This window comes from Carlito syrichta, unplaced genomic scaffold (genome assembly GCF_000164805.1).
Source record: "Carlito syrichta isolate Samal-C Ts95f unplaced genomic scaffold, Tarsius_syrichta-2.0.1 Scaffold308846, whole genome shotgun sequence".
Taxonomy (NCBI): Eukaryota; Metazoa; Chordata; class Mammalia; order Primates; family Tarsiidae; genus Carlito; species Carlito syrichta.
The window spans coordinates 360,721-384,787 of NW_007252942.1; the positions used below are offsets into that span (position 1 = coordinate 360,721).

Consider the following 24,067-nt stretch of genomic DNA (forward strand, 5'->3'; position numbering starts at 1 on the left):
AGGGAAACCCCAATCCCCAGTTTCATTGGAAGTTTCTCTTCCAGTGAGGGCAAACTGCTTCCTCTTCCATGGCAGAAGAGTTCAACATAGTCAGCCTGCCATGTTGGCAGGTTGCTGTGAAGCTCTGACATATCCAGATCAATAGTATTAAAGAAACACCCATTGTTATATATTTTTTCTTTACACATTTTCACACTGAAAGTATGTTTTTAAATTGTTTAATTGACTGTTGAAGAGTTGTATATATTTAAGATATAAACATGATATTTTGCTTTATGTATATATTGTGGTATAATTAAATCAAACTAATTAACATATCCATCACCTCACTTATTTTTTGTGTTGAGAACATTTAAAATCTACTATCTTTAAGCAGTTTTCAAGTATGCAATTTATTATTATTAACTATAGTCACCATGCTGTACAATTGATCTGCAGAACTTCTTTTTCCTACCATTCCTCTTCTCTCCCCTACTTAGCCCCTGGTAACCACCATTTTACTTTCTACTTCTATGAGTTCTGTTTTTGTTTTGTTTTTTCAGATTCCACAAATAAATGAGATCATGCAATATTTGTCTTTCTGTGCCTGGTTAAAAGAAAGTATTCTGTAATTAGGGTAACAGGTTCTGGGGTTTGGTAAATTACGTTAAATTAAATTAGCTAAAAATTCTCCTACTGTAAACATATACAGGACTGGAGTAATAATTAATATTTTAATGCATAACTAGACTCACAAGAAAGAATATCCTCAAGGTACAGAAATAAAGAGTTGAGTATCAGAGCAGTAAGCATGTGAGTTGATACTTCTGTACTTCAGGATATTATATAATGCATAGAATTCACAAAGATAATTCATCACCAGAAGTTATAAAATATATGAACAGTCCATCATTTAACAAATATTCAACCTATAAAAATTAAATTTATATTACATATCAAGTACTGTTCTAGGTTCTGGGGACATAGAGGTGAACTCAAGACAAAAATCCCTGTTCCTAGGGAAAAGGGAAAGACAGTATAAAAATACAGAATATGTATATATGCTGTGAAATAAAAAGAGAGAGCAAGGTTAGGAGGATAGAGAGTGAACGGTAGACAGAAAGTGGTCAGGGAAGGCCCCTTTGAAAACGTGACATTTGAACTGAGACTTGAAGAAAGTGAAGGAGCAAACCAGATAGTTATTGGCTATAATATTCCAAACAGATGAAACACAAATAGCAAAATCCCAAGGCAGCAGCATGCTCTATATGGATGAGAAATTTCAGAGACTATTGAAGCTAGAGCTGAATGCCAGAGCATTCAGGTGGAGCATCCCTAATCCAAAATTCCGAAGTCCCACTTTGCTTCAAGATAAAAACTTTCTGAGCACCAACATAACATTCAGAGAAAGTGCTCTTGGAGCATTTTAGTTTGGGGATTTTCAAGTTAGGGATGTTTAAGCAATATAATGCAAATATTCTGAAACACTTCTTGGCCCAGGCATTTCAGACAAGGGATACTCAACCTTATGACTATACTACAGCATGTCAAGAAAGACAGTGGTAACAGATGAAGTATCAGAAGGAGGGTGCTAGAGCTTGTAGGATTGGAAGACCTTGAATAGGACTTGGATAAGACTTAAGATGTTAGAGTTATGTAGAAAGCCATTTAAGGTTTTTGCATATTGGAGTAACATGATCTGATTTGTATTTTTAAAGTGTCCTTTCTGGCTGCTATATTAAGAATAGACTGTAAGGACCCTATGGAGACAGGTTAGAGGCTGTGTTCAACAATCCAGGCAAAATCTGACTTGGATCTGAGACATTGGACCTGTGAAAGATTGAGAATGACCAAGTATAGTCTGCAAAGTAGGAGAACCCAGAGAGTAGTGTCCTGAATCCCAAATGAAAACAGCATTTGAAGAAGCAGTTATCAACTAAGTCACTGATGGGTCAAGAAAGATGAGGACTTTGAAATTGTTGGAGTTGGCAATGTACAAAATCATTAGTGACCTAGACAAGAAAAACCCAGATGGAGTGATGGTGATGAAAGCCTGATTAGAACGAATTTAAAAGAAAAAGGGAGGAAGGATTAAGGAATATCAAGGGATGCTAAAATCATCAAGTAAAAGGATATTTACATGGCCCCATATAATACTTATTAATCACAAAGGGAAAATGGTACCTCTTCAGTAGACACCACAAACATCAAACTTAGTACCTCCTATAATGGGATAAACTAACATAATATGTGAAACAATAGGAAAGAAATAACACCATTTTTGTTCTTGCTATCACATTTAACCTGAATCTGATCAAGAGGGAACAATCAGACAAATCCAGATTGTGGAATACTCTTCAAGACATTTCAAAAATGTTCATGTTATTGACCAGGTCCACACCTGTTTTCCCAGCACTTTGGGAGGCCAAGGCAAGAGGACCACTAGAGCCCAAGATTTCAAGACCAGCCTAGGCACCATAGTGAGACCTTGTCTCCAAAAAAAATTCAAAAATTAGCCAGGCATGATGGCATGCACCTGTAGTCCCAGCTACTTGGGAGGTAAAGGCTGCGGTGAGCTGTGATTGTGCCACTACACTGCAGCCTGGACAACAGAGTGAGACCTTGACTCGAAAAACAAAGTTCATATTATTGAAAGACAAAATAAAATTTTTTTAATTTAAAGGAAACTAAAAAACTAATGTAGTCCATGACCTATGACTGAATATTGAATAGGGGAAAACAGACACAAAGGACATTCTGAGGAAAACTAAGATACTTAAATATGGAGTATATTAGATAATAGATTATATTGTATCCATTTTAAATTTCTTGGATGTGATCATTTTAATGTAATTAAGTAAGAAAACATCCTTGCTTTAATGGAACAGATGCTGAAGAATTTAAGTATGAAATATCGTGATGTCCACAACTTCATTAAAAAGCATGTATATGTATGTGGGTATATGTATATAAGTGGAGAGAAGTAAAACAAATATCTCAAAATGTAAATAGTTCATGAATCCAGATAAAGGGTATCTTGTTAGTTGCTCATTATATTTTCCACTTTTTGTATTTGAAAATTTTCAAAATAAATTTGAGGAAAGGAAATAGGAAGATGGTAGAGCTGGGTCTTCTAAGATGTTTTAGGTGTAAAGGGGAGCAAACAAATGGAAGAGTAGCTAGAGAAGAATATGGACTCAGGGGTGTTTTGTTCTCTCCAGCCTGGCAATCCTGCAGAATTTCTTTGTTCAGCAACAGTAGTAAACTCTAACTATGTACCAGGCACTTTTCTGGTTACCAAGGATAGCAGCAATTAAAAAAAAAAAAAAAAATTCTACATTCTGGAGGTTAAAGAAAGACAAGTGAATACATGGCATGTTAGATAGAATTAGAATCTAACTAGATGATTCTTCCATATGCCAAATTTGGAACCCATCGTTTAAAGTTGAAAAACTATATTAGGAATCTTCAGATAGGTCTGTATGGAATTCTTCCTGTGTGGAAGTTGCTTGGCCTTATAAACTTGAAGAATTTGACTAAGTATGATGTAAAGCAAGGGTCCCCAACTCCTGTGCCACGACCTGTTAGGAACCAGGCCACACAGTAGGAGGTGAGTGGCAGGTGAGTAGAGCTCCATATTCTGTCAAATCAGTAGTAGCATTAGATTCTCATAGGAGCAAGAACTTTATTGTGAACTGAGCAGGCAAGGGATCTAGGTTGTGCGCGCTCCTTATGAGGCTCTAATGCCTCATGATTCAATCTCCCCCCCGCCCCATGCCTGTCCATGGAAAAATTGTCTTCCATGAATCCAGCCCTTGATACCAAAAAGGTTGAGGACTGCTGATACAAAGTAGGAAGTGGTAGATCTCAAAATGTGGTCTGTAGGCACTCCGTCTGAGGTAAAAACTATTTTTGTAATAATACTAAGACATTATTACCCGTGGGCATGTATGCTGATGGTATAAAAGCAATAGTTAATAAAATTCCTGGCACTTTAGCGCCCCACTGTATTAATACTCATTTTTTATTCTTTACTATCCTGTATTTGCAACAAATAAATCAGTAAATTCAACTTTCATTTAAGCTCATTTAAGCTGTCTTGGTGAAACAATGAAAGTTATTAATTTTACTAAATCTTGACTCAAGTACATATTTTTAAAAACATTCTGTGTGGTGAAATGGAGGTATGCATATAGTATAGTGTATCTGCCGCAGGTACAGTGACTGTCTTGAGAAAAAGCAGTGGGAAGCTGAAACAGCTCTTTTTTCATGAGACTTCATTTTTTACTTGACAGAACAACAGACAGAATAACCATGGTTATTTACACGTGGCGATTTCGCAGGACATACTCTCAAGAGTGAGCAAATTGTACCTCTTACTTTAAAGAAACAACCGAGAGTTGTTTTTAATGACTTGTTGCCAATGATAAAACTCAAGTTTTCAAGCAAAAATTAGAATTTTGGAAAACATGTATTTGCCCTAATAAGCTTAATAGTTTCTCAGTACTTAGACTTCTCTGATGAGACTAGTGGAAAAATTAATTAGCATAATTATTTAATGTTTTAGAAACCCAATGGTTCATCATTTAGAAGATCTGCATAATTCAGTGAACCAATGTTTTCCAAATGGCCAAAAATAATATTACAGAATCTTGCAAGCTAAAAGATCTTTTCAAAGCAAACATTATGTAGGTTTTACCAATCCCTATTGAATATTAGAAATTAAAACTAACCCTGAGTTGTACCCCACATCTTTAAAATAAAAGATTTAAAAAAGAAAAACAAAGAAATTAAAACTGATAAAATTTTAAATATTTATTAATTTATTATAAAATAATAAAAAGCCAGGAGACTTTAATATAACAGAGTACAAAAATTTCATTTATGTGGTTGCAGATTTTAATTTGCAATTAACTTTTAAGAAACTACCACCCATTGAGTAGAATAGCTACCCTTTCTTGAGAAGGGCATTAAAATATTCTTCCCTTTTTTAACTACATATTTGCATAAGGCTATACTTAACTAAAATAATATATTGCAATATAATTAATGCAAGACAGAAGAATTCAGCTTTCTTTTATGAAGCCAGACAGTAAAGATATTTGCAAATGTGTAAAACAGTACCGTTCTTCTCAAAAAATTATTTTATGTTTTGGAAAATATAATTATTTCATAGACCAGGTATAGTGGCTCACACCTGTAATCCTAGCACTTTGGGAGGCTGAGGCAGGAGGATTGCTTCAGTTCAGGAGTTTGAGACTAGCCTAGGCAACATAGCCAGACCTCTTCTATACAATAATTTTTTTTTAAAGTTTGCTGGGTGTGGTGGTGTGTGCCTGTAGTCCCAGCTACTACAAAGGCTGAGATGGAAGGATTACCTGAGTCCAGTAAGTCAAGGTTGTGGTGAACTGTATTTGGGCCACTGTACTCCAGCTGGGTAACAGAGTAAAATTTTGACTCAAAAAAAATTATTTTATAAAATCATGTTATTTATATTAACATGTAGTATAGACAGAATTATGTCCCCCAAAATTCATACATTGAATCCTTAAACCCCCATGTGACTATATTTGGGGAGAGAGCTTTTACTTGATTTTTTGCCTTTTTTTTTTTAGGGACACCCAGACTTGAGTGCAGTGACAGAGTCATAGCTCACTGCAGCCACAAACTCCTGGGCTCAAGTGATCTTCCCACTTCAATCTTCTGAGTAGGCGGTACTACAGGCACGTGCCACTACCCTCAACTTTTTATTTTTTATAAAGACAGGATCTTGCTATGTTGATCAGGCTTGTCTCAAACCCCTGGCCTCAAGCAAACTTCCTGTCTCAGCCTCCTAAAGTGCTAGGATCATAGACATAAGCCATTGCATCCATCCTGGAAACAGAACCTTTAGGAAGGTAACCAATGTTCAATGAAGTTGTAATGGTGGGGCCATAGTATCCTTGTAAGAAGAGGCAGAGAGTACAAATATTCAATATGTGGGTAATGGGTACATTGGAAGCTCATCTCCACTATGGCATAATATATCCATGTAACAAACAAACACATGTACCTCTTGAATCTAAAATTAAAAATATAGATAAGTAAATAAAAATAAGTATCCTGCACTGGAAAAAAAAAAAGCACAGTAAAGAGATCTCTTTTGCATGCACATACAGGTGTGCTCACATGAAGAAAGACCATGCAAGGATTCAGTGAGAAAGCAGTCATCCATGAGCCAGGAAGAGAGCCCCCATCACAAACCGAAATAGCCAGTATCTTGATCATAGATTTCTATCCTCTAGAACTTTGAGAAAATAAATTTTTATTGTTTAAGCCACCCAGTCTGTGGTATTTTGTTATGACTGACCAAGCCAACTAATATAACATGTAATGGCTTTACTGTTAAATGAATTAAATATTGTAAAATTTTCTCAATTTGAATTTCTAATTATTGGAACTAGAATTTGATTTTACACTATTTACACACTAATAAATTAACCTGCTGCTGTTTCATGGATACTAGCAGAAAACACAAGACCCTCTAGGTCAGAAGCAAAGGACAGCAAGCAGCATAAGTCTCCAAATATTTGTACAGATTCCCTTTGTCTCCAGGTTCCACAAGGTGGATATAATATGACCTGGTTGGGAGCTGTGCACAAAGTTGGTTTGCTTCATAACTGAGGAACATTGAACATAGAGGATCTGCTGGTTTTATAGCAAGAAGCTAGCTTGCTCTTTATTTGAAGGAAGACATTTCCTTGTCTCAAGATTACCAGCTGTATAGACAACCCTGAAAAACACAGTCTTGCCTGGGGGGCTGAGGAACATGATCTGTCTCAACAGTAATATGGTAAATACCAAAAGGTATAACACCAGCAAAAGTACTTTAGAGTTCTCAGTTTTTAAGAGTATAAATTGTTGATCTGTAGTAGAGATCAGCAAACTTCTTACAGGGCCAGCTGACAAACATTTTAGCCATGTGTGCATTGCAATCTCTGTTACAACTACCACACTCTGCCATAATAGCATAAAACCAGAAATAGACAATATGTAAATAAATGGGTATGGCCATGTACCAATAAAGCTTTATTTGTAAAAATAGGGAACTAGCCACAGTACTATAGCATTAGTTTATATGTCTGCAGCAAACTGATACAGACTTGATAGAGGAAGGTTCCTGAACAGAGGGTTAAGCTATGTATGGAAGTAGTCATTCTTAAATACCAAATAACTAGATATCCCGAGTGGTTTGTGGCTTCTCACCTATAAACCACTCGGGATATCTAGTTACTTGTTATGTAATAATAAATCAACCTAGTAAGGCACAATGGCTAATGCCTGTAATCCCAGCAATTTGGGAGACCAAGATAGGAGGATTGCTTGAGGTCAGGAGTTTGAGGTCAACCTGAGCAACATAGTGAGACCCCATCTCTACAAAAGGTAAAAACAATTGGTTGGATTTGGTGCCAAGCACCCATATTTCCTGCTGCTCAGGAGACTGAGGCAGGATTGCTTGAGCCCAGGAGTTTGAGGCTGCAGTCAGCTATGAGGGCACCACTGTATTCCAGCCTGGATGATAGAGCAAGACCTTGTCTCTATACAAAATTTTAAACAAATCAACCTAAAAGTACTCTTACAAATTCTTTTTTTTTAAGCCTCTGTTGATCACACTTTGCTTCCAACTACCACCTCATTTCACAGCAAACAGCATGCATTTCATGATGGTGCCAGTTCTCCCTGCCTGCCAAATGCCAGTGGTGACACAGAAGAACTCAGGTGGATACGGTGGGTTTTCATAGTAGCTGAGAAACCCAGAACTTGGGGAATCTACCACTTTTATAGTAGACAGCAAGCAAGCCTCCTCCTTTTCTGCAGGAAGACATTACTTCATCCCTCAAGGTTATTGGCTATTAATATAGCCCTAAGGAAGACTTTACATTCTTGGCATACCCAGAAAAAATGTACAATCTAATTGTCAACAGTATAAGTTTGTTAAAATTTGAGTCAGATCTGGTCACCCCTGTTCAGTATTCCCTCTTGCCTCCCATGTAAGTCAGATTAAAAACCAAAGCCCTTAAAATGGTCTATAAAGCCTTACCTCATCTAGCTCCCCTTAACTCTCTGACCCACACCTTATTAACTCTTTTTGCTTTTACTCAGCTCTACTGATCTCTACTGTTTTTCAGAAGTCAGACATGTGCCTTCTTCAGGGCTTTTGTCTTTTATCCTATCTCTCCTAACCAGCCTTTCTAGCATTACAGCCAATTTCCAGTGTTCTTTATTCCCTTTCCTGACATTATTGTTTCTCATAAAAACTAAAATCCAATGTATTTTACATATTTCCTTGTTTATTATCTGTCTCTGTCCCTTCTTTAAGCTCTGTTGAGTACAGGAATTTTTATTTACTTTTTGTGCTGTTGAAACACCAGTGCTTAAAGCAGAGCTGTAGATTCAAGGTGGTTATAAATATATATTAATAAATGAATCTACATAATGCTATCTCCCTGATTCTCAGCTAGAAGTGTTCTCCCACTTCAAACTCTTGAAGCATTAGTAACTCTTACAGCTTTTTAAAACTTTTTATTTCCTTTAGTAACTACAAACTAATTAGGGGAAATTTATATCTTAAGCACCCACAGTCTACTTTATAGTAAATACTAAACATATATTTAAGGCTGAAAACAGTATACATAGCATTCAGATCATGAAATGGCACTTCTAAATGCCTACTTTGACTATAATTCTATTTTTATTGATTTTTTTCAAAATAATATGTTACAGAATAGGTGTTTAATTGCACTAATCAAGTATGTTCTTGTTTAGTAGTTCTGAAATACAAGTACATACTTTATAAAATCTTTCTTTCATTTATAGTATAACTTGTAGATCTATAGGGATGCCAGTCTGGCCATTAGCATTCAAATTTTATGTTCAAAACTTTTGTTTCAGTTTACTATGCGTTTCTTGTAAAGCTTGCATATTTAAAGTTTTTAAATAAAATTAGTGAGTGGGTAAAAAAATTACCAAAAGGTAACACCAGAGAATGTAGAGATTTAAATATAAGGACAATCACTCTAGAAAAAAAAATGTGATGTTTAACTTTAAATGAAAAAAAGCACATCCTGGCAGTGGTGGGAAACTATGGGGGGTAGGGGAAGGGAGATAGGACTAATGGTAGTAAATATCTGTCTGGGGATGGGGAGACACCTCTTATCAACAAGGGTGCTTGAACGAAGCATATTTGTATACCTAACTCTTAACTGTACCACACAATATCATAATAAAAAATATTGATTTATAAAAAAAACACATCCTTTTTTCCATATTAAACAACAATTGGCATTTGGGAAAACCTATATACACAGGTTATCTATATCAAAGGAACTCATGCAGATTAGCCACTATAGTTCATCCAGATGAGAAAAAAACAGAGAAACAACTCTGAAAATATGAAAAAACAGTGTTACTCCTTCAAAAGTGTTCACCAGTTTTTCCATCAACAGAACCTAACCACAATGAAATCCTTGAAATGTCAGCAAATGAATTCAGAATAGTGATTATAAAGAAGCTAAGCAAGATGCAAGATAAAGCTGATGACCAATACAAAGAAATTTGCAGTACAATTCAGGAGGTGAGATGGGAGTTTGACAACATTTAAAAAAAAACCAAGTAAAACTTTAAAACTCAGTGGAGGAGATACAAATCTATAGCAGTAAGCTAGAGCAAGCAGAAGAAAGAATCTCAAGGATGGAAGACAGGTTCTTCAAACTAAAGTAAGACAGAAACAAAGAAAAAAGAATCAAGAAGAATGAGCAAAGCCTACAAGAAATATGGGACTATGTTAAGTGACCAGACCTAAAAATCATAGGCATTTCAGAGGAAGAAGTTAAAAGTAAAAAGTATGGGAAATATATTTGAAGAAATAATTCATAAAAACTTCCTTCAACTTGAGAAAAACCTAGACATCCAGTTACAAGAAGCCCAAAGAACTCCTGCAAGATACAACATAAGAAAAACCTCACCAAGACATATCATTGTCAGATTCTCCAAAGTCAACATAAAAGAAAATATCCTAAGAGCAGCAAGAGAGAAGTGCCAAATCACTTATAAAAGAAAAGAGAAAAGACAACAGCAGACTTCTCAGTAGAAACTCTATAAGCCAGAAGAGAATGGGGACCTATTCTCAATTTTGAAAGAAAAAAAAAAAATGCCAGCCAAGAATTTTATATCCAGCCAAATTAAGCTTCATAAATGAAGGAGAAATAAAGTCCTTCTCTGACAAACACACGCTAAGGGAATTTGTCACCACTAAACCAGCACTACAAAAGATGCTCAAAGGAGTTCTAAACTTGGAAATGGAAGAATACTTCTCACCATCACAAAAGAGTGCATAAATACAAAGCTCACAGTTCCTATAAAACAAGTACACATTTAAATCCCCAAGTCAGCTAGCTTACAACAATATGGCAGGAACACAACCTCACATATCAGTATTAACCCTGAATGTAAATGGTCTAACCACTCCACTTAAAAGAATTAGAGTGGCAAACTGGATTTTTTTTTTTAAAAAAGACCCAATTATATGCTGTCTACAAGAGACCCACATACTGGCCAAAGATAGTCACAGACTCAAAGTAAATAGGTAAAAAAAGATATATCAGGCAAATGGACAACAAAAACAAGCAGGAATAGCCATCTTCATATCAGATAGCCCAGACATTATTTTTTAGTTGGAGTCTCACTCTGATGCCTGGGCTGGAGTGCAGTGGCACACTCATGGCTACCCCAGCATGATTTGCTGGGCTCCGACAATCCTTTGGCCTCAACCTTCCAAGTAGCTGGAACTACAGGCATGTGCTACCATGCCCAGCTAATTTTTTATTTATTGTAGAGACGAGGTCTTACCAAGTTTCCTGGGTGGGTGTTGAACCCATGGACTCAAGCAGTCCACTCACATCGGCCTCCCAAAGTGCTGGAATTACAGACTGAGCCACCAAGCCCAGCCCTGATAGCTTAGACTTTAAACCAAATATAGCAAAATAAAGACAAAGAAGAGCATTATATAATGATAAAGGGTGAAATTCATCAAGAAGATTTAACCATCTTAATCATATATGCACCGAACACCAAAGCACCCAAATTCATGAAGTAGACATTACCTGACCTCCAAAAACATATCAATAGCAATACCATAATGGTGGGTGGCTTCAGCATCCCACTGACATCACTAGAAACATTACCAAAATAGAAGATTAGTAAAGAAACACTACTTAAACTGGACTATAGACCAAATGGACCTAACAGACATCTATAGATGTTTCCACCCAACAACTGCAGAATATACATTCTTCTCATCTCTGAATGGAACCATTTCCAAAATAGACCATATGCTTGGACATAAAGCAAGTCTCAATAGATTTAAAAATATCAGAATTATACCAAGCATCTTCTCAGATCACAGTGGAGTAAAATTAGAGATGAACACTAAGAAGAGATCCCAAAACTATACCGCTACATGGAAACTGAAAAACTCATTCTTGAATGACCCTTGGGTAAACAGTGAAGTTAAGGCAGAAATAAAAATGTTTGTCTTAGAAGTTTAATATCTGATATGTACTCTATCTGAGGATAATGTATTAAATGGATTTTTAAAACAGGGAGATGGAATAGGAGCTTGCTTCATCCACTTCACGCATCGACCTGGTATTACTGTACTTCCAGGAATAGTGCACCCCCCTCGGGGGACATTAAAAAAAAGGAAACAAATTAAAGTAGTGGCACAACATACCAAAACTTCTGGAACATAGCAAAAACAGTTTTGAGTGAAAAGTTTATAGCATTAAATTCCTACATCTAAAATATAGAGAGATCAGAAATTAACAACTAAACTCTGTAACTCAAGGGACTAGAAAAACAACAAGCTACCTAGAGCTAACAGAAGAAAATAAATAACAAATATCAGGGCAGAAATAAATGATATTGCAGCCCAAAAAATGATACAAAGGATGAATGAATCAAAAAGTTGGTTTTTTTGAAAGGATGAGCAAAGTTGACAGATGACTACCCAGACTAACCAAGGAAAAAAAAAGAGAAAACACAAATTCACTCAGAAATGACAGCAGTGACACAACAACCAATACTGAAGAAATAAAAAAGATCATCAGAGACTACTATGGCCACTTCTGTAGCAACAAACTGGAAAACCTGGAGGAAATGGATAAATTCTTAGAAACATACAACCTCTCAAGACAGAACCAGGAAGAAATAGATACTCTGAATAGACCAATAATCAGCAATGAAATTGAATCAGGAAAGAAAAAAAAAGCCCAGAGCCAGAGAGATTCACATCCAAATCTTATAGAAAGTACAAAGAAGAGTTGGTGCCAAACCTACTGAAACTATTCTAGAAAATCAAGGAAGAGGGACTCCTTCCCAACTCATTCTGTGAAACCAGTATCACACTGATACCAAATTCAGGCAAGTACACAATAAAAAAAGAAAACTATAGGCCTATTTCCCTGATGTATATAGATGTTAATATCCTTAACAATGTTGTAGCAAATCAAATCCAACAGCAAGCATCGCAACCAAGTAGGTTTTAGTCCAGAGATGCAAGGATCATTCAATATCTGCAAATCAATTAATGTGATCCACCACAGAAACAGAAGCAAAAATAAAAACCATATGATCATCTCAGTAGGTGCAGAAAAGACATTCAACCAAATCCAACACCCCTCCATGATTAAAAAAAAAAAAAACCCTTAACAAACTGAGCATTGAAGGAATATATCTCAAAATAATAAAAGACATATATGGCAAACGCATAACCAACATCATACTTAACTGAAAAAAGTTGACAATATTCCTGCTGAGAACAGAAACAAGACAGGGATGCCCACTCCTACCACTCTTATTCAACATCATACTAGAAGTCTTAGAAAAAGCAGTCAAGCAAGAGAAAGAAATAAAAGGCTTCCAAATCAACAAGAAGAAAATCAAATTATCCCTATTTGTGAATTACATGATTGTATACCTAAAAAACCCTGAAGACTCCTCCAAGAAGCTTCTAGACCTGGTAAATGACTTCAGGAAAGTCTCAGGATACAAAATCCATGTACAGAAATCAGCAGTGTTCCTATACATCAACAATGCTCAAGCCAAGAAGCAAATCAAGAGCTCAATCCCAGTCACACTAGCCACAAAAAATAAAATACCTAGGAATAAACCTAACTTAGGAAGTGAAAGATCTCTACAATGAGAACTACAAAACACTGATGAAAGAAATTGTAAATAACACAAACAAATGGAAGACTATCTCATGTTCATGGATTGAAAGAATCAATATTGTTAAAATGACCATACTACCCAAGCAATCTACAGCAATATCATCCTAATCAAAATACCACTTTGTTCTTCACAGAACTAGAGAAAACAGTCTTAAAGTTTATATGAAACCAAAAAAGAGTCCAAACAGCCAAAGCAATTCTAAGCAAAAAGAACAACTGTGGAGCCATCACATTGCCCAACTTCATATTATACTATAAGGCTATAATAACTAAAACAGCATGGTTCTGGTACAAGAATAGAGTGATTGACCAATGCAACAGAATAAAGAACCCAGAAATAAAACCACATTCCTACAACCAGCTGATATTTGACAACGCTGACAAAAATAAACAATGGGGAGAGGACACCCTATTTAGTAAATGGTGCTGGGAAAATTAGCTAGCCACATGCAGAAGAATGAACTGGATCCCTTTCTCTCTCACCCACCATATAAAAAATTAACTCAAGATGGATCAAAGACTTAAATGTAAGACCTGAAACTATAAAAATCCAAGAAGAAAACCTAGGAAACACTTCTGGACATGGGTCTAGGCAAAGAATTTATGACAAAGACCCCAAAACAATTGTACCAAAAACTAAAATAGACAAATAGTACTTAATTAAACTAAAAAGCTCTGCACAGCAAAAGAAATAATCAACAGAATGAGCAGAAAACCTATTGAATGGGAGAAAATATTCACAAATAATGCCTCAGAGGAGGGACTGATATCCAGAATTTATAAGGAACTCAACTCAGCATGAAAAAACAAATAATTTCATCAAAAAGTGGGCAAAGGATGTGAATAGACACCTCTCAGAAGAAAACACACAAGCAGCCAACAAACGTATGAAAATTGTTCAACATCACCAGTCATCAGAGAAATGCAAATTAAAACCACAATGAGATGTCACTTTACAGCAGTCAGAATGGCTATAATTAGAAAGTTAAAGAACAACAGATGTTGGCACAGTTGCAGAGAAAAAGGAACACTCATCCAGTCTTGGTGGGTTTGTAAATTAGTTCAGTGACTATGGAAAACAATATGGAGATTTCTCAAAGAACTAAAAACTGAATTACCTTTTGACTCAGCAATCTCACTACTAGGAATCTACCCAAAGGAAAAGAAATCAATATATTAAAAATATACCTGTACTCATATGTGCAACGCATCACTATTCACAATGGTAAAATCTAAGTGCCCGCCAGTCTAAGTGCCCACCAATCTAAGTGCCCACCAACAGTTTACTGGATAAAGAAACACACGTACACATACACCATGGAATACTATGCAACCATAAAAAATTAATGAATTCATGTCCTTTGTAGCAACATGGATGAAGCTGAAGATCATCCTAAGTGAACTGACTCAGAAACAGAAAACCAAACACTATATGTTCTTACTCATACACAGGAGCCAAATGGTCACAAAGATAGAAATAATAAACACTGAGGACACCAATATGGGGAGAGGAGAGAAGGGGGATTAGGGTTCAGGAATTACTTATGGGGTACAATGTTCACTATGTGTGGAATGGGTAACCTGACACCCAATCCTCACCACTACACAATATGTCCATGTAACGAACATGCATGTGTGAGCTCCCTGTATCTAAAATAAAAATGGAAAAAATAAAAATAATTATTAAAACTTTAGCTCATAAAGAACATTGATGAAAATCAGCACCTAATAATGTAGTATGCTGTGCATGAAGTGGGTGCTTAATTTACAAATTATTGTATACCAATTTAAGGAGACCCACATCCATAGATTTAAAGCCCACTGTGAGTAATGATATTAATGATCTGGGGGGCATGTTTGCTGTTGTCAGTATGTGCTACAGCGCTTCAAAATGGTAACAAAGTTAATATGTTTTGTACTACAGAGTAATGTTTCTCAAAAGTGTATTTCATATATTTCAATAGCTTTAGGGGTACAAATGGTTTTCGGTTGCATGGATACTTTGTATAGTGGCAAAGTAGTCTGGACTTTAAGTGTACCACCATCTCCACCTGTGCACATTGTACCCGATAGATGATTTTTCATCCTTCCAACCTTCCCATTCTTTCACTTCTGAGTCTCTAGTGTCCATTATAACATTTTGTATGCCTTTACAGATCCTAAATTTATCTCCCATTTATAAGTGAGAGCATGTAATGTTTGGTTTCCTGTTCCTGCATTACTTCTCTTAGGATGCTGTTCTTCAATTATATTCAAGTTGCTGCAAAAGACATTATTTCATTCTTTTTGTGGCTGATTAGTATGCCATGGCATATATAGACCACATCTCATTATCCACTGATCAGTTGATGGGCATTTAGATTGATTCCACATTTTTATAGTTGTGAATTGTGTTACAGTGAACATGAGTGCAGGTATTCTTTTTGTATAACAACCTCTGTTCCTCTGAGTAGATACTTAGTTAGTGGGACTGCTGGGTCGAATGGTAGATGTACTTTTAGTTGTTTTGGAAATCTCCATACCGATTTCCATAGAGGTTGTTCTAATTGCACTCCTACCAACAGTGTGTAAACATTCTCTTTTCACTGATCTGCATCATCTATTTTTTAAAATTTTTTTTAATAATGATCAGTTTGACTGATGTAAGGAGGCATCTCGTTGTTTTGTTTTAATTTGCATTTCCCTGATAATTAGTGATGTTGAGCAATTTTTCATACATTTGTGGACCATTTCTTCTTTTGAGAGATATGTGTTCATGCCATTTGCCCACTTATTAATAAGGTTATTTGCTTTTTTCTTGCTGATTTGTATGAGTTCTTTGTAGATTCTGTATATTAGCCTCAAAGTATATTTCTTTCTATGTTGATAGGTATAAGATAAACAAGCTGTCTAATATTGGGAGGTGTTTTTCTAAAGAAATGTAGTAACGTTTGTTACTAGAGTACTTCTGAAAAACATTTTAAATCTTCTAGAAGCAGTTAAAATAGCAGTCTCCAAGATTACTTGAATTTGGAACCCTTTTATCATGGATTTTCTCTCCACTCTGGTAGTCTGTAGAATCCACTTTGGAAAATGCTGCCATAGAGATGTAGAACATCAGGGCTGAATGATATCAAAGGCAGTTTAATATAATCATCCAAATGATTTTTGCTGAAAACACTTGGTCAATTTAGTTTTCTGTTGTTTATATTCCAAAAATAATGGAAATTATGTTTACTTTTATTTATCAGTATTATGAGTAAAGTTTCTTACCTCATGTCTCTTTCTTGTATGGAATAGCACATTTAAGATTTTCTCTGGAAGTTAGCAAGCTTTGCACACGTCAGCAGAGGCTTTGTCCTTTCTAGGATCATACAGCTTCATGGGAAGATAGCCAAAGGACAGGGAATCTTGTCTTGATTTTCTTAATATGTGTTTTGTAATAACCATGATCACTGGCAAAGGGCAGAACAATCTGGGCAGCCAGGTTAATTTTTTTTAAAGGGCAGAACCAAAAAGAAATTATTATTTTTAGGAAATGTATTAGGAAATGCTGCTGGGATCAGCAATTGTTGAAGAGATAGGGATTAAGCAGAGGGACAAGTTGGGTTGCAATGTAGTCTCAATAAAGATGTCAGGTGACCCCATGGGAGGCTCTGGATTTGTGGTGTCTCTTCAGAGTTGGTATAAGTTAGCGGAAAGAGACATGAATAGCTCTGTGTCACTCTGTCATTGGATAAAGCTGGCCCTTAAAGAGCCTGTGACCTTATGTGAGGCAACTCTTGTTAACCAGAAAACCTTCCACAGAGTAGGAGCTGAAGGCTATCTGCCATCACCACCTCCAGCACCTGCAGGAACTAGACTTTCATTTCTGAATGTGTATGGGACAGTGTGTCACAGGATCTACTTCAGAGGCGTATCAGTGTTGAGAAGCATTGGTTTTGGCTCATGGTAATATGAGCCCTGGCAATCCTCCTGCCTCAGCCTCCTCCCAAAGTTGCATGTAATTAGAAGACATCGTCCTAAGTAACAAGGAATGGAAAACCAAACACTGCATGTTCTCACTTACAAGTAAGAGCTGGGATTGCAGGTGTGAGGCACCGTGGCCAGCCAGTGGAAGATTCTTTTTATTTCATATGCCAATAATATAATATTCAGGTAATTAAAATAGACAGCTATGCAATTTCTAAATTAAATTTTGTGACTTGGAAATCTCACCAAGATCCAAGGCAAAGCCTTTGGCCTGGCATAACTCTGAAGACTGTTTGCTATTAATGTTTTTGTTAGTTTGATTTTTGGGTAACTGGTTAGTGCCTAGAGGGGAAGTACATAGATAGTGGTTTAGCCAAAAATTTCACTGGGTCCTCAAGATCACCCTGTAAATTCTTAGTGACTTTCCTATCCACTTCCTCCAATTGCTAATGTCAAAGTTCTTTAACTCTCTCCATCTGACTTGTTTTCTAAAGTCTAGTCTTTACTTGCCACACTCATATCCCTATCCTCCCACACCCCATCATCCACCCCAGCCCACTTCAATAAAGATTACAATTTTCTTGCTGCATTTTTCCTAACTGCCTCCTCAGATTAATGATGATTTTTCTGTGGCAAAGATTATGAAGCTGTCAACTGCAGTATTCATTCTATCTTTGTGACAGAACTCTGGGCAGTGTGACTGCCAAAGAAGGTCACTTGTCAGCCTCTGTTACAAGTAGGTATATACAAGTGGAAGTAACTGGGTGGAGTTCCTGGAGACCTTGCTGCCTGGAATGAAGACATGTTGGCTAGAGGTCTAGTAGCCACTTTGAGAGCATGACAGAAGACTAAGAGTGAAAGAGGCAGACACCAGCATCTGCCTACTTTCAAATTTCTCATTATGTGAGAAAAGTCAATCCTTATGTATTAAGTATCATCAGGTCTTTGCCTACTCAGGAGGCTGAGGTGAGAGGATCACTTGAGCCCAGGAGTTTGATGCTGCCATGAGTGATGATCGCACCACTGCACTTCAGCCTGGGCAAGAGTGAGACCCCTCCATCTTAAAAAAAAAAGAATCTTCTGCTAACCAGAACAGTAATACATGTAATGCAAAAGGTGTGTTTTCATGCTGACTTCCTTACATCTCCTTGAGATCCTTTTCCTATTATTAATACTAATCTGTTATAAATAAGATGTTTCCTTACTTAACGGCAGTGAAAGGATAGGCCTTCTGCTGGTTCTTTACCCTTTAGTTCATCCTAGGTGCATGTGACAACATTGTGTATAGAGTTGAAAGCTTGGCTTGTCAATTCACACCACTTGGATTCAAAGTTTATCTCTTGTGCTTACTGCTTGTGTCATCTTGGGCAAGATTACCTGAGCCAGTAGTTCACAAACAGGTAATTTTGTCCCTCCAAGGGATATTTGACAACATATGGAGACACGTATGGTTGTGACAACTAGAATGGGGATTGGTAGAGGCTGCTAAAAATCCCAAAATACACATGACAGGTCCCACAACAAGCAATTAGCTGGCTCAAAATGTTAACTCGTTGAGATTGAGAAACTTTGTTTTAACCTCTCCAAGCCTCCATTTCTTTTTTTTTCCTTTTGAGGCAGGATCTCAGTCTATTGCCCAGGCTGCAGTGCAGTGACCTGATTTCAGCTCACTGTAGCCTTGGCCTCCTGGACTCAAGTGATCCTCCCACCTCAGCCTCCTAAGTAGCTGAAACTACAGGCATGTGCTAGCCCCCACACCCAGCTAATTTTTGTATTTTTTGTAGAGACAAGGTCTCACTATGTTGCCCAGGCTGATCTCGAACTCCTGGACTCAAGGGATCCTCCTGCCTCAGCTTCCCAAAATGCTGGGATTGTAGGTATGAGGCACAGTACCTGGCCACCTCCTTCTTCATTGAAGAATTGGAGTTAGTAATAGTATCATTTAAGTATTTTCATGATGGTCAAATGAGATATTCCATGTAAAATGCTTAGCATAGTGCCTGGCACCTAAGTGCCCTATTATTATAAAACCTTATTATTATCATCATTATCATCACCAGAACTAATCTGGATATTTAGGCTGAATTAAAAGAATATGCAGTGTACTGCTATAGCCATGCAGCCAGAGGAATTCATTTGCCTTTTTCCTTCATCTGATGAAAATTTCTAAAGAATAAAGAAAATAGGGAATGGAATAGAAATCTTCTTGCTTACAAAGTCAAAGAGAATAATAAATCAATTAGGTAACCACTGTACTTTATTCTAAGGTCTAAGAAAATATGATGTTCAGTCCTACTTGGAAAAACAACTTTCTTCTTCACACTGATATCTCTCTCTCTCTCTCTCTCTCTCTTCCTTCTCCTTCCCCGTTTCTTCTTTTTGCACCATATTGCAAAGTTACGATTCCTTTCCTCTTTACTTCTTTTAGAGTTTCAATTTTTTTTTTTTTTTTTTGAGTTGGAGTCTCACTCTGTCACCCAGACTGGAGTGCAGTGGCTACTCCCGGCCACCTCAGCCTCAACCTGCTGGGCTCCAGCGATCCTTCCACCTCAGCCTTCCAAGTAGCTGGAACTACAGGCACACGCTACCATGCCCAGCTAATTTTTTATTTATTGTAGAGATGAGGTCTTGCCAAGTTGCCCAGGCGGGTCTTGAACCCGCGGGCTCAGGCAATCCACTCACCTTGGCCTCCCAAAGCGCTGAGCGACCAAGCCCAGCCTTTTTTCTTTGAGTTAGAGTCTCACTTTGTCACCTGGGCTGGAGGGCAGTGGCACAGTCACGGCTCACCACAGCCTCAACCTCCTGGGCTCAGGTAATCCTTCTACCTCAGCCCCCCTCAAGTAGCTGAGACTACAGTGGCGCAGTGTTAGCCAGGACAAAGCAATAGTATCTTTGAAAATAAAAGCCATTCCACCATTACATATTATTCATGCAGTAACCAAATGAGATGCTGAAATGTTTGCAAAGTTTTCAAATCTACAGTTTTCATTTGGTAATTCTGCTAAGGAGTAAACTCCAAATCCCTAACCTTCACTTAGTGGACATAAATCCATTCATATTGCAGTATTATTAATAATTATCCTTTATTTTTCAAGGCAAATGCAATAGGCAGAAGTGCTAAAACTGTTCGAGAATTTCTAGAAAAGAATTACACAGAAGATGCTATAGCAGACGACAATGAAGCTATCAAATTAGCCATAAGAGCTTTGCTAGAAGTAAGTGATCTAGTAAAGCATATTCAGAAAAACATGAGGTTTTTTTTCCTTTGTCCATTTTTGCTTAACACAAAATTTGCTAAAGTAATTCTAATGTACTTATTCTACATTAGGTTGTCCAGTCTGGTGGAAGAAACATTGAACTTGCTATAATAAAAAGAAACCAACCTTTGAAGGTAAGTCAGTAACCAAAGAGAGAACAGTATCTGTAGTATAAAGTATTTTGACAAAAGTTAAAATGTTGTTGATACCTGTGAGTCTTCATTATAAGCGAGAAACATCCATTTGTATCCATTGATACCATAGTCACTTTCGTTTGGTTTCTATAAGCTAATATTCATTCATATGTGTTATGGCAGCAGTTACTAATCTTTGTCTCTTTGTGAAAGCCTAAAGGTTTTGAGATTTCCATATAGGCCTGCCCGTTTAGTGTATACTTCTGTAAGTAGAAACCTCTACTGAATCATTCCTGATTCTATGCAGATCAGTGTAGCACGTTCTAATAAGTAGAAATTTATTCCTGGAACCATGTAGAGAGCAGTTACACTTGTTGTCTTTTTAGATCTTCTGAAACAAGCTATGTGTCACAGCTGCCATTTTGAAATCTTTGTTGGCCTTTCAGGCTTCTGATATGTTATCCTTCATGATGTCAAATAACTGCCACCCATTTCTGATTGTCTGCTAGTTTTTATGTTTCCTTTACTTTACCTTTGAAAGTGCCTTGAGCTTTTGTAAGACTTAAACTTTAATACCTAGCATGGTAACCTTTCTATATTTCTTTGTGACAAGTCTAATATTGTTTGTATAACTTTTGTCAGCCATTATGGGTTAAAATTATTGGACCACAAAATAAATTGTTCTGAATATTGTGATAGAGGACTTCTTAGCAAAAGAACATTTGAAACGAGATTCACTCTTGTTCTTTAGGTAGAACAGTCTTAGCTGAGATTGTGCAAAAGCACTCAAAACATGGGAACTAATTTAAAAATACACTTAAAGGATTGTTTTACAACCAGACTTGGTGGTCTGTGCCTATAATGCCAACTACTTAGAGGCTGAGGCAGAAGAATCACTTGAGCTCAAGAGTTTGATACTAACCTGGGTAACATAGTGAGACCTTGCCTCTAGAAAAAATTTAAATTTAAGTTTTTTAAAAAGGATTGTTTTACATACACTTTTTCTTTCATTTTAAGGAATATATTTCCAGGAAAAATAATTGGTAAAATAAGTGCTATGTGGAGCAGTGTGTTTTTTTGTTTGTCTTTTGTCATTGTTGTTTGACACCACTTTCTGCCTTTTATTATTCAACCAATAGATGGGATATGAGAATAAGATAGTAGTGAAGGTTGAATAAATGAAATAGATGAAGCCAAGGTGATGGAGTATGCTTCTGCTGACCTTCACATAAATAATAGGGTGCTGAGCACAAAGTAAGGAAATGGTCACTGAACCAGGTTGTCACCCCTGCTGCCAAGGGCCCAGGGTCAGATGCAGCAACCCTACAGGGGCACAGAAATGATTGAGGTGAGAGCTGCCTTTTCAGCCCCATCACATACACATTGATATGCACACACACACAAACATACAGTTATACAGATATTTTTACTTATGAGGGGTAGAGTGGGGTGTGTACTGGCAGCAGTGTTATACTATCATTCTGCATGATATTTCAGGATAGATTGTACAGGAAATCGAGCCTGTGCTTTGGAATTGGTACTCGGGTTTACATATAAAGTTGCACAGACCTGGGTTTAAGTTCTAGCAAATACCTTTGTTGAACTGTATGACCTTGAGCAAACTGCTCTGATCTTCAGTTTTCAATTTTCTTACCTATAAAGTGAAGCTAATAATTACTTTATCATAGGGCTATTGTGATAAGTAAATGAAATGGCATGAGATATTAATGTGCTATATAATATGAGAGGGAACCCAAAAAACCCCAGAATTTACTTATTTAAAAAATGTGTATTTATTCTTACACATTTAAACTTCAGTCACCTTCAAAGTACTCTCTGTTTGATGCAATATACCTACCAAGATGCTTTTTTCACTGCTCAAAACAGTTTTTGAACTTGTCAATTTTGATGCTTTTAGTGCTTCTGTTTTTTGTTTCACCTCCTCCACATCAGAAAAATGTTTCCCTTTGGGGACTTTTTTCATGCAGGGAAACAAAAGAAAGTTATTCAGGGCAAGATTGGATGAATAGGGAGGGTAGGGCATGGAGATCATGCTGATTTTGGTCAAAAACTGCCAAACATTCAGTGCAGTCTGGACAAGTTGTTATTAATCATCCATCATGAAATGGGCAAAGGCATTGAAAGAATCTCAAAAAAAAAAAAAATTCACTGAAACGGAACACAGCTTCTCACAACAATGCTAGCTAGTACACTGATACCAATGTATCAACTAACCTAGTGGGGGAAGCCTGTAGTACAAGGGGCCTGCCTTTCAAAAAATAACTCCAGGTTTTTGGGTCCCTCCTCATACATGCTCATGAAATGGTATTATTCATGTTATCATTAAATAAAAGATATACTATGTCTGTATACAGGCATACCTCATTTTTTGTGCTTCACTTTATTGCGCATAGCAGATAACTGGGTTTTTTTTTTACAAATTGAAGGTTTGTGGCAACCCTGTGTTTAGCAAGTCTGTTGGCATCATTTGTCTAACAGCATGGATTCACTTGGTGTCTCTGTGTCACATTTTTGGTAATTCTCCCAATATTTCAGACTTTTTCATTATTATTATATCTATATTGGTGATCTATGATCACTGACCTTTGATATTGCTATTATAATTGTTTTTGCAATGCCACGAACTTCATCTATATATAAGATAGCAAACTTAATAAATGTTGCATGTGTTCTGAATGCTCTACTGACCAGCTGTTCCCACATCCCTCTCCCTCTCATCAGGCCTCCCTGTACCCTGAAGCAACAATATTGAAATTAGGCCAAAGAATAACCCTACACTGGACTCCAAATGTTCAAGCGAAAGGAAGAGTAGCATATGTCTTATTTTAAAGCAAAAACTAGAAATGATTAAGCTTAGTGAGGAAGACATGTCAAAAGCTGAGACAGGCAGAAAGCTAGGTGTCTTATACAAGTTTTCCAGGTTGTGAATGAAAGGAAAAGTTCTTGAGGGAAATTAAAAGTGCTACTCCAGTGAACACACAAATGATAAGAAAGTGAAATAGCCTCATTGCTGATCAGAGAAAGTTTTAGTGGTCTGGATAAAAGATCAAACCAGCCACATTTCCTAAGCCAAGCCTAATCCAGATCAAGGCCCTAGCTCTTCAATTCTATGAAGGACAAGAGTGAGAAAGCTGCAGAAGAAAAGTTTGAAGCTAACAGAGTTTGGTTGATGAGGTTTAAGGAAAGAAACCATCTCAATAACATAAAAGTGCAAGGTAAAGCAGCAAATGCGATATCCAGAAGATCTAGCTAGGATCATTGATGAAGATGGCTACACCAAACAATAGGGATTAAATGTAGATGAAATAGCCTTCCATTTGAAGAAGGTGCCATCCAGTCCTTCATAGCTAGAGAGAAGTTGTTGTCTAGCTTCAAAGGATAAGCTTATTCTCTTAGGGGCTAATGCAGCCATTGACTCAAGTGGAAGTCTGTGCTTATTTACAGTTCCAAAAATCCT

At 36.8% G+C, this 24,067-nt stretch overlaps 1 protein-coding gene across 3 annotated transcripts in view; it reads left to right on the plus strand.

The window, feature by feature from the left end:
- Window positions 1–24,067, plus strand: part of PSMA8 (proteasome subunit alpha 8) — an 80,888-nt gene that overhangs the window by 43,850 nt on the left and 12,971 nt on the right. For all 3 annotated transcript variants that reach the window (XM_008066112.1, XM_008066113.1, XM_008066111.1), the window contains exons 5-6: window positions 20,294–20,413; window positions 20,527–20,589. In XM_008066112.1, coding sequence (XP_008064303.1) covers window positions 20,294–20,413; window positions 20,527–20,589 — 183 coding nt within the window. The remainder of the gene's footprint in view (window positions 1–20,293; window positions 20,414–20,526; window positions 20,590–24,067) is intronic.